The sequence below is a fragment of the Oncorhynchus kisutch genome, linkage group LG18 (assembly GCF_002021735.2).
Source record: "Oncorhynchus kisutch isolate 150728-3 linkage group LG18, Okis_V2, whole genome shotgun sequence".
NCBI lineage: Eukaryota > Metazoa > Chordata > Actinopteri > Salmoniformes > Salmonidae > Oncorhynchus > Oncorhynchus kisutch.
This window is the reverse complement of record NC_034191.2, coordinates 21,666,637-21,678,216: the sequence shown is the minus strand read 5'-3', so window position 1 is coordinate 21,678,216 and position 11,580 is coordinate 21,666,637. Positions and strand designations below refer to the sequence as shown.

At 41.3% G+C, this 11,580-nt stretch overlaps 1 protein-coding gene across 1 annotated transcript; it reads left to right on the top strand.

Annotated features, from left to right (window-relative positions):
• The first annotated feature begins 3,896 nt into the window (after positions 1-3,896).
• On the top strand, positions 3,897-5,884 carry LOC116354741 (gap junction alpha-3 protein-like). Its single transcript, XM_031795534.1, has one exon. The coding sequence runs from the start codon at positions 3,964-3,966 to the stop codon at positions 4,780-4,782; it is 819 nt and encodes a 272-aa protein (XP_031651394.1). The 5' UTR covers positions 3,897-3,963; the 3' UTR covers positions 4,783-5,884.
• The last annotated feature ends 5,696 nt before the right edge of the window (positions 5,885-11,580 follow it).

Here is an 11,580-nt window from a genome sequence, read left to right as displayed (position 1 = left end):
AAGGCCCAGTGCAGTCAAAAACATGATTTGCCTATGTTTTATATATATATCATTGTCCAGGCTGTGTCCGGGGAGGCAGGTATCCTAGTGGTTAGATTGTTGGACTAGTAACCGAAAGGTTGCAAGATAAAATCCCCAAGCTGACAAGGGGAAAAAAAACAGTTAACTCACTGTTCCTAGGCTGTCATTGAAAATAAGAGTTTGTTCTTAACTGACTTGCCTAGTTAAATAAATGTGTTTGGAATAATACTGTGAAATTATGATATTGCCCTTTCAGTGTAAGAGCTAGCTGAAAAGACTGCCTGAAATTTCAGCCTGTTTTGTTGGGATAGAGTTTTGGCCTCCACGGTCACATCACCCGGTGCTTAATTAGTTAATAGACCAATAAAGAAAGATAGTTCCAAACCTCTGCCAACAACAGCTAATTTACCCCTCCCCACTCAGACTACTCCCAGACAGTCCTAGCAAAATGTTTGCTTGAGCATTTGCTTTTTGCTAAGAAGCTATTTTAATTTCTTATTGCCCATTTTCATTTAAAACAATCACAGTAAGGTACTTATTTCTTACCCAGAAAGGTTTTGATATTGAGATAAAAACGGCTCTATTGGCCCTTTAAACTGATCTATACATACTTAAACTGAAGTGGTACATGATCAACCATTACAGTAGGCACACGTGCTGTCTAGTCAATAGTGCAACACTTTATCTTGTGAGACATTTGGTTATAAATTATTTCTGAAGCATCTACAGTATATAGGTCCTATAAAGGGTTTATTAATTATCAATGCTGTACACCTCTAGGCATGACCATGCTTAGTGCTTTGTTAGTAATGTCTGTCTTTGTCTTTCACAGATTGGTGTTTTTCAGAAAGCCAAAAGCTTTCTCAATATTCTCATTTAGATCAACAATTATTGATCATATTTGGCCCACTAGCATTGGCTGCCCTGTAGTGTTTACATACAGTGCATTCAGAAACAATTCAGGCCCCTTTACTTTTTCACATTTTGTTACGTTACAGCCTTATTCTAAAATGTATTAAATTGTTATTTTCCTCATCAATCGATACACAATACCCCATAATGACAAAGCAAAATCAGGTTTTAAGAAATGTTAGCAAATTTAAAATATCACATTTACATAAGTATTCAGACCTTTTACTCAGTACTTTGTTGAAGCACCTTTGGCAGCAACTACAGCCTTAATAAGTCTTCTTGGGTATGACGCTACAAGCAAAAAAAAAAAAGAGTTCAATCTTGGTTTCGTCAGACCGGAGAATCTTGTTTCTGAGAGTCTTTAGGTGCCTTTTGGCAAACTCCAAGCGGGCTGTCATGTGCCTTTTACTGGGGAGTGGCTTCTTTCTGGCCATTACCATAATGGCCTGATTGGTGGAGTGCTGCAGAGATGGTTGTCCTTCTGGAAGGTTCTCCTATCTCCACTTAGGAACTCTGGAGCTCTGTCAAAATGACCATCGGGTTCTTTGTCACCTCCCTGACCAAGGCCCTTCTCCCCCAATTGCTCAGTTTGGCCGGGTGGCCAGCTCTAGGAAGAGTCTTGGTGGTTCCAAACTTCTTCCATTTGAGAATGATGGCCACTGTGTTCTTGGGGACCTTCAATGCTGCAGAAATGTTTTGGTACCCTTCCCCAGGTCTGTGCGTCGACACAATCCTTTCTTGGAGCTCTACGGACAATTCCTTTGACCTCATGGCTTGGCTTTTGCTCTGACATGCACTTTCAACAGTTGGACCTTATATAGACAAGTGCATGCCTTTCCAAATAATGTCCAATCAATTGAATTTACCACAGGTGGACTCCAATCAAGCTGTAGAAACATCTCAGGATGATCAATGGTAACAGGTTGCACCTGAGATCAATTTCGATTCTCACAGCAAAGGGTCTGAATACTATTTCTGTTTAGAATTTTTAATACATTTGTAAAAAATTCTAAAAACCTGTTCTGGCTTTGTCATTATGGGTATTGTGTGTAGATTGATGAGAAAATAAATAATTTAATCCATTTTAGAATAAGGCTGTAACGTAACAAAATGTGGAAAAAGTCAAGGGGTCTGAATACTTCCCGAATGCACTGTAATGACACACGGACGAGACCTAACCCAGCCTTTCAGCCCAACCACACAAAGTAACAATTGAATTCCTGCCCTCGCCAACTGCAGGGGAATGGTCCTCATGTCCTCTGTTCCAGAGCCACAGTGGGTTGACTACATCATGATGAAGCAGAGACACAGATGCTGCAGAGGATAATGAGGCTTGGTCTTTACATTGGATCCCATGATGGACATGCAAGTGGATGGATAGACTCTTAAAATACTTATTTTAATGGAGATACAACCTTTTCTGTGTGTTTCGTCTGTAGACTTGGATTGGATCCATACATCATTGATGCAAGCTGCTTATAGTGTTTTCAGTATACCATTTGAAAGGATACCACAGTCCTGTTTCGTACAGACAGTTCCTGGAAGACAATTTTAGTGAACATTATGTGTTGTGAGATTTTATCTCTGTGTCAGGTCTATACGTAGATGGGGCAAAGCACTAAGACTAGAGGTCTCCAGAAAGAGAAATGCTGTAGTCATAACTGGTGATTATAAGCCTAAGACTGCTGGATGATTCCTCTAATTTTTCATCACATGTTATCACATTTCATTCAAAGATTGACTGAGCATAATCTGTTAAAGTGAGAAATGTTCAATCTTCCATTTCTCTAAATTGTATTTTTTTAACTGGCGAAGAGCAGAACCTTTGCATAAACTGGCATTGTTTTCCTTTTCCAGTTTGTTCCCTGCTGTTATTGTTTGACTATTCCCGGCTGTTCAGAAAAGGTGCCTCCCATTGTATTTTTAAATCTTTGTTAAACTGTACATTGGCTGCCTTTGTATCCCCACAGTACAATGAGAGTTTCAGATAAAGTGGATGAATATGTCTGGTCAGCCTATTTTCCCATATCAGGCTCAACACCGTTCATATCGTCCATTAAACAGAACTCATATTAATTATAGTCAATGCGGACTGCATGGCAAAGCATTTTTTACAGATTTGGGTTTGGAAAGAGACAAACGATCCAGAGGTGAGTGAATTTTTAACTATATTGTTAAGATTGTTCTTCTCTGTTTATGTTTTCAATTGTTATGATAAAGGGAAAGGAGGAAAAACCTTTTCTGCTGTTACAATTTCCTTTGCATTGTATCCCCCTCACTGATATGGGCATACTCTAGCATTATTCTGTATCAACAGCTGTTTGAGAAGTAATGAGATAATGAGTGACATTTTTTGTAAAATTATTTATTCAACCATCTTAGACCAGATAATAAGTCATTTTCTCCCACTGTTTGCGAAACAGTAGAAAATGTTCCTTTACATACACTACCGTTCAAAAGTTTGGGGTCACTTAGAAATGTTCTTGTTTTTGAAAGAAAAGCATGTGGGTGTCTAAATCATTCGGACTCTACTGTATTAGGTAGCAGTGCACTGAGAGGTTCTGATTCACACGCTTGTCCATTGTCAAACCTCCCCACCCCTTCCCCCAGGTTAAACCATGGGAGACTGGTCCATTCTCGGACGCTTCCTGTCCGAGGTGCAGAACCACTCCACAGTGATCAGCAAGATCTGGCTGACCATGCTGCTGATCTTTCGCATCCTGCTGGTGACCCTGGTGGGGGACGCGGTGTACAGCGATGAGCAGTCCAAGTTCACCTGCAACACCCTGCAGCCCGGCTGCAACAACGTCTGCTACGACACCTTCGCCCCCTTCTCACACCTGCGCTTCTGGGTCTTCCAGATCGTCTTGGTCTCCACGCCGTCCATCTTCTACATCGTTTACGCCCTGCACAAGATTGCCAAGGACGAGAAGCTGGAGATCCAGAGGGGGCAGGTGATGGCTGAGCGGACCTCGAGAGAAGGTCTTTGGGCAGCTGGGAAGGGAAGGGCTGGAGAACTTGGAGACTGGTATGCCCACCTACTGCCCTGGGTACAGGGAGGAGTGGGTTGGTCAGCAAGCGGAGGGGGTGGAGCAGAGCCTGCTGGAGGAGGTCTATGGGGAGTTGGGAAGGGAAGGGCTGGAGAACTTGGAGACTGGTATGTCCACCTACTGCCCTGGGTACAGGGAGGAGTGGGTTGGTCAGGAAGCGGAGGGGGTGGAGCAGAGCCTGCTGGAGGAGGTCTATGGGGAGTTGGGGGAGGACCCCACTCAGCTCTCCAGCCAGGTGCTGCTCATCTACATCCTGCACGTGCTGCTGTGCTCCGTCATGGAGCTCACCTTCCTGGTGGGGCAGTACTACCTGTTTGGCTTCAAGGTGCCCCAACTGTACCGCTGCGAGACCTACCCCTGCCCCACCCGCACAGACTGCTTTGTGTCACGTGCCACTGAGAAGACCATCTTTCTAAACTTCATGTTCAGCATTACCCTGGGCTGCTTTGTGCTCAACATCACAGAGCTGGGCTGGGACTACATCTTCCGCATACTGTGCTCCACTTGCTCCACCTGCTTCCGCCCTGAGAGGGACCCTGTGGGGCTGTACGACCACCACAACCCTCTGTTGCTGCAGCTCAAACATTCTCTGAGGGGCAGGCTGGTCCTGCAGACTCCCACTCCCATGGCCCAGGAGAAGGCTGGGGGCCACCTGCTCACTCATGTCCCAGCCATTACCTTTGAGACCAATTCTACTGTGGAGTGCACCTCCAAGAGGACTCCGGGAGAGAGGGACCGGGTTAAGGTTAAATTGGCAAACATGGCCAAGATGGGACGAACTAAGAAGTCTTGGCTGTGAAAGGCCCATTCTGTGTGATTCTCAGATGTAGCATTTTCCACTTTTGAAACAACAAAGGGAAAGAGAGTTTATAGAATAGGTTGCTCAAATTGGGCATTTGGAGAATAAGAGTATACTCCTGATTCACAAAGAAAGATTCAGCTTTGTCATCCATACCATAGCCTAAATTACATAAAGAACATTCAAACTGTTCCAGAGTTTCAAAAGACAGAGAAAAGTAAAACATTTTGCTGGAAAATTGTATACATTCAGTTTACAGTCATTATCTTCAGTCTGTTCACACATAAGTCCTACTGTACACAATCTCAGGGTTCTTCAATACAAACACACCTGTTTGATAAAACATGACACGTTTTCACATTCTAACAATGTTTGTAGGATACGTTTCAATAATTCCTTGTAATTGTTGAAATGCATAGCTGGCAGAGTAGTTTTGACCTGTGTGCAGACAGTCATTTATGTTGTCTAAAGGGACTTTGTCTCTTATAACATTATTATTTTCAGAATAATCTAATCTGATTAACTGGTGGGTAGTCAACTAACTATTTGTAGCATGTGTGCCTCTTTTTATTGATATTTGCATGGTATGTATGTGTATAGATCTTTAGCAATTAATGTTGAAATTATCGAAGAATAACTGAAATGTTTATAGTTGTGTCCCAATCTCAAATGCTCTCATATTTGCCCATAGTATTTCAAAAATGGCAGAATCAAACAGTATTGGAACACTGACTTGTATTTCTCAGCCAGAAGTGTAAGAATTTTAGAAGAATGTAATTTCAACAATCAAATGTTGCACTGTTTGACAAGACAGTGTATGGAAAACCTGCATTTGAATGAGTTTAGTTTTTGACCACAAGAGGTCACTATACTACTTTAAGTTATCAAACAGGGTTGTGCTGAAAATCAAATGAACCACAGCCAAATAAATAATTTGTAATTAAGACTAAGATTAAAAAATACATGTATAACGTACTTTCTTGATGAAATACATTCTAAAATGTAAATATCTGTTTTTCTGAGTATGTAGTGCACATATCTGTGAGGATCAGACCCTTTTTTCCAATTTTCGCCTAAAATGACAAATTTAACTGCCTGTAGCTCAAGACCTGAAGCAAGGATATACATATTCTTGATACCATTTGAAAGGAAACAATTTGAAGTTTGTGGAAATGTGAAATTAATGTTGGAGAATATAACACATTAGATCTGGTAAAAGATAATACAATAAAAAAACGTGTTTTTGTTGTTGTTGTATCATCATCTTTGAAATGCAAGAGAAAGGCCATAATGTATTATTCCAGCCCAGGTGTAATTTCGATTTTGGCCACTAGATGGCAGCAGTGCATGTGCAAAGTTTTAGACTGATCCAATGAACCATTGTATTACTGTTCAAAATGTTGTATCAAGACCCAAATGTTCCTAATTCGTTTATTAATACATTTTCAAGTTCATAAATGTGCACTCTCCTCAAACAATAGCATGGTATTATTTCACTGTAATAGCTACTGTAAATTGGAGAGTGCAGTTAGATTAACAAGAATTTAAGCTTTCTTCCCATATAAGACATGTCTATGTCCTGGGATTTTTTTTGTTACTTACCACCTCATGCTAATCACATTAGCCTATGTTAGCTCAACAGTTCCGCGGGGGGGACACCAATCCCGTGGAGGTTCAAAGGTTAAATGCAGCCATTTTTATTTAAATATCAAATCATTTCTGGGTAACAATTAAGTAAATTACTGTAATACATTTCCACAAAAATAGCTTTTTAGCAAAACATGTTCAAGCTAAAATTTTGCTAGGACTGTCTGGGAGTGGTCTGAGTGTGGAGAGGAAAACGGAAAACTAGCTGTTATTGGCAGAAAGGTTTGGTACTCTCTTAGAAGTTGGTGTGTAGATATGGGAAACACTCTTTTCAAGGCACTTCAATATCTAAGTTACTTTTTCGTAGCAGGTTAGGAGAATTCATGTTACAGGTTAGGATACTGAGGTTAAGGTTAGGAAAAGGGTTAGCGAAAAAGCTCTCCTAACCTGCTACGAAATCTTTTCTGTATTGAAGTGCTGTGAAAAGAATGTGTCCCATGTAGATATAGGTCTTGTTCCCCTGCTCAGATGTTGCATGCAGGTGTCGTTAGTTGTCTCTGATTGAGAATCATACTTAGGTAGCCTTTTTCCACCTGTGTTTTGTGGTTGTTTATTTTCAGTCTTTGTGTGTCTGCACTAGATAGAACTGTTTCGGTTGTCACTTTGTTGTTTTGTATTTTTGAAGTGTTTGGTTTTTTATTAAAAAGATGAACATTAACCACACTTTGGTCCTCTCCTTCTTCCACTCAAGACAGCCATTACAGATGTTGACATGATCAGTCCAATCAACGCTATTGTACATATAACGTGATTTGACTTCATTTTATCTGTGGCCAATGACCTTGAGCCTTCTTGGATGGGCACTTGTAATGTAACTCTATGGCAGCACCCAAGGGGCTAGAATTTTCTAGCTCTACCCTTCGACTTGGAGGTGAAGTAGTGTCCCCATCAGTGACAGAACACCGAGCCAATCACGGCACAACGCTCCATATTTTCTGCTGGCTTGCCCCACCACCACAGAAAGCCCTGAGCTAGGCTGAAACACCTGCATTTAAGAGCTCCGTTACTCAAGTAAACAAGAGACCATGTTTGTATGCAGCTTTATTAACTCAATGATATACATTTTTTGCCATTGTTTGCAAAAGGATATGTGACACTTATTAATGCCAAAATAACAGGCAAAACAGGCAAGCCCCCAAAATGTTAAAAATGTGGGTCTCAAAACAGATGGGCTCTGCCCCTCAAATCAAATCAAATTTAATTTGTCACATGCGCTGAATACAACAGTGTAACGATCCTCTTCCTGTGAATGTTCTGGACCAAAGCACAGCGTGAGACGTGTTCATGATATTTTATTCAAATCAGAACACTAGAACAAAAACTAACAATACAGAAAACAACTACCCACAAAACCCATGTGGGCAAGAGGTACCTAAGTATGGTTCCCAATCAGAGACAACAATAGACAGCTGTCCCTGATTGAGAACCATACCCGGCCAAAAACAAAGAAATACAAAAACATAGAAAAAAGAACATAGAATGCCCTAGTCACACCCTGGCCTAACCAAAATAGAGAATAAAAGCCTCTCTATGGCCAGGGCGTGACAAACAGGTTTTTAATAACCTGACCTTACCGTGAAATGCTTACTTACAAGCCCGTAACCAACAATGCAGTTCAAGAAATAGAGTTAATAAAATGTTTACTAAATAAACTAAAGTTAGAAAAATCGAATCAATCACAAGGTAACACAAGAAATGTACATAACAATAACGAGTCTGTATACAGGGGGTACCGGTACCAAGTCAGTGTGCGGGGGTACAGGTTAATCGAGGTAATTTGTAAAGTGACTATGCATAGATAATAAACAGCGAGTAGGAGCAGTGTAAAAACAAAAGTTTGAGTTAGAGTTTATTTCTATTTTTACGGGGACAGTGCACATTAATCAACGTTTCAGTAAAAGTGCCGGTTTTAGCCAGCCGGCTAATTTTCATCCGCAGTTCCTGGGCAGGTTATTAAAAACAATTACAATAACAATAGAGACAATCAATGAGCAGTGAGCACACACAGCATAGGACAAGCAAGACATAGCATGCACACAGAGCAACATAGCACAAAAAGCAACAAGACGAAATCCATAAAAGCAAGAAAGTGTTTCCACACCTCACAAGCTACAGACAACAGACGACATGGAAAGCTGCAATACAGAAGTAGGGATTATGTTCACAAGTCTGACTGGCCTTTAGCCATGTTTTTTGTGTGAAAGTGTGATAGGTGGTGTAGTTTTGTGTGTCTGATGGCAGCGTATTCCAAACATGGGAAGCTCTCACAGAGAAATAGATTGACTGAAGGTGCTTTTCTTTAAGTGAACTATACAGTCACCTCTCATGGCAGACCTTGTAGATCTGCTGCTATTTGTTTGGGTTTTCTGTTTAACAATAGTACTGAGTGGAGGGGGAGCCAGGCCATTTAGGATCTTGAATACAATACATGCATCAGTGTATTGCACAATAATTTTCCAACTCAGTGGCTCATGCTTTCTGAGGATGTAACAGTGATTATGGCTATTGGGCTTCCTATCAAGCACTTTGAGAGCCTGTTTGTAGACTGAATGGGTTTTAATGTTGTACAGCAAGCTTGGGCTCAACTAGTCAAGCAGTATGTTAAGTGGAGGAGTATCATACATTTGAAGTACAGTTTTGCTACCTCTGTATTCAAACAATTTTGTATAAATCGGAAATGAGCGAGGTTGAATTTGGTTATTTGAGTTACCTTTTTTACCTTTTTTACCTGCTTTTTAAAAGAGAGGTTGGAATCAAGTATGATGCCAAGGTACTTAAAATCAGATACCACCTGGAGCTTCTCCTCTGACACATAGACATCTGGCTCAGTAGCATCAATTGCCCTCTGTGAAGAACATGCAGACAGTTTTCTTCACATTGAAATGCGAACATGAGTCACTGAGCCACTTTGCAACCTGTACCAATGCAGTTGTCAGTTCTTGTGCAGCTTGTTGCTTGCTCTTTGCATGCACATATATCACTGTATCATCTGCATACATTTGAACTTCAGACCCACTACAGACAGAAGGCAGATCATTAATGTACAGGCTGAACAGGAGGGGCCCTAGCATTGACCCTTGGGGCACGCCCACATCATAGCTGAGAGTGGGCGACAGCTCATTGCTCACTCTGACACGCTGAGTTGTGCCTTCAAGGTATGATAGTTGGGGGGGGGGGGTAATAGATCCAACGGGATGTGTCGAGTTGTTTGGGAACTCGGCTGGGGTGTTCAGAGATGATTATTTTATGTACACCATTTATTTTCTTTTTATGTGAACGCAGCTGTAACTACTATCCACTTTTACCCAGCGATGACTTGCACTAAAGTTCGATTACTGTTCGATGACGATGACTAGTACCTTAAATCTATTGACATGGAACTGCCATGGTCTAGGGCATGCAATAAATGGAAAAACATACTATGTGCTCTAAAAATGGAAAAAGCAGACATCGCGCTATTACAAGAGACACACCTCTGGGATGCTGAACATGCCAAACTCCGCAGAGCTTGAGTGGGACAGGTGTATTTCTCATCTTTCAAATCAAGCAGTAGAGGTACAGCCATACTTATCCATAAAAATGTTCCATTCATAATTGACAAAAACATATCTGATCCGGAGGGGAGATTTATTTTGATAACTGGGTCACTATATGGTCAACCAATTACAATCTTAAACATATTCGCCCCTAACACAGATATTTCTGCCTTCATGTCAAAAATGATAACCCGGCTCAATAAGCATTGTGTTTCCTTTGGCGTGGTGGCCGGAGATTTTAATTGTACCCTTAACCCAACCCTAGACAAATCATCTCAAGTCCCCACCACAAATCCTAGATCTGCAAAGATGTTGAACTCTCTTACTAAAGAGATGGGACTGATAGATATCTGGAAAGAGACTAATAGCTCATCTATGGACTATACATACTACTCTAATGTCCATAACACCTACTCCCATATAGATTACATTTTTATCCCAAAGAGTTTCATAAATTCAGCCACATGTACAATCGGACCCATAGCACTTTCAGATCACGCCTTTGTCCACCTCCGCTTTGACCTCTGCAAAAACATCCGGAGGTCAAAGAGCTAGAAATTCATCACCTCCATGCTATCAAACGAAGTGTTCCATACATTGGTAACTACATGGATAGACAACTACACACAAGACAACAAAGATTCTCCTGTTTCTCCGGCCACAATGTGGGACGCTGCTAAAGCCACACTAAGAGGTCATCTAATTGCATATGCTTCCTCTAAGAAAAAAGCAATGGAAGCACACAGGCTAGATCTTCAGAGGGAGATGGAATGCTGTGAAAAAATACATAAACAATCCCCAGACAGCACCTCCTGGAGTCATCTTAAAGCAGCCAAAGCCAAACTGAATTTGGACTACACTCGGGAGATAAAAAAAAAAAGTTTTCTTTACTAAACAGAAATACCATGAGTATAGCAATAGGCCCAGTAGATTGCTTGCTTACCAATTAAAAAAGGAGCAGTCAGAGCGTACAATCATGGCTATCCGAACAGCAGAGGACGAGGTCACATATGACCCAAAAAAGATCAATTGAACTTTTCATGATTTTTACTGCAAACTATATACCTCTGAGAGAAAACACACGGAAGCAGAACTCCACTCTTTCCTAGAGGGAATCTCGCTACCTAAACTATCAGAGACCGACCAAGAAGATCTCAACTCCCCCTTCACTCCTGAGGAGATCCTGGAGGCAATTACCTCCATGCCACCTAAAAAGTCCCCAGGCCCAGATGGATTCCCCAGAGAGTTCTACAAGGCTTTTTGGCCCCAGCTCAGCCCCATCTTCATGCCAATGCTGGAGGATTTTTTGCAAAAACGGAGTTCTCCCAGACTCAATGGACACAGCTCGCATTACAGTGTTGCTCAAAAAGGACAAGGACCCCCTATCCTGCTCGTCCTTTCGGCCCATAAGCTTGTTGGATTTCGACTATAAAATAATTACCAAATTGCTCGCCAAAAGACTAAACACTCTTTTTCCCAAAATAATACAAGCGGACCAAACTGGATTTATTAGAGACAGATACTCTTCTGATAACATTCGCCGTCTTTTTGATATTATTGATCAAGTGGAGTGGAGCTTTCTGTTTTCAGTCTTAGAAAAGTTCAATATGGGCCC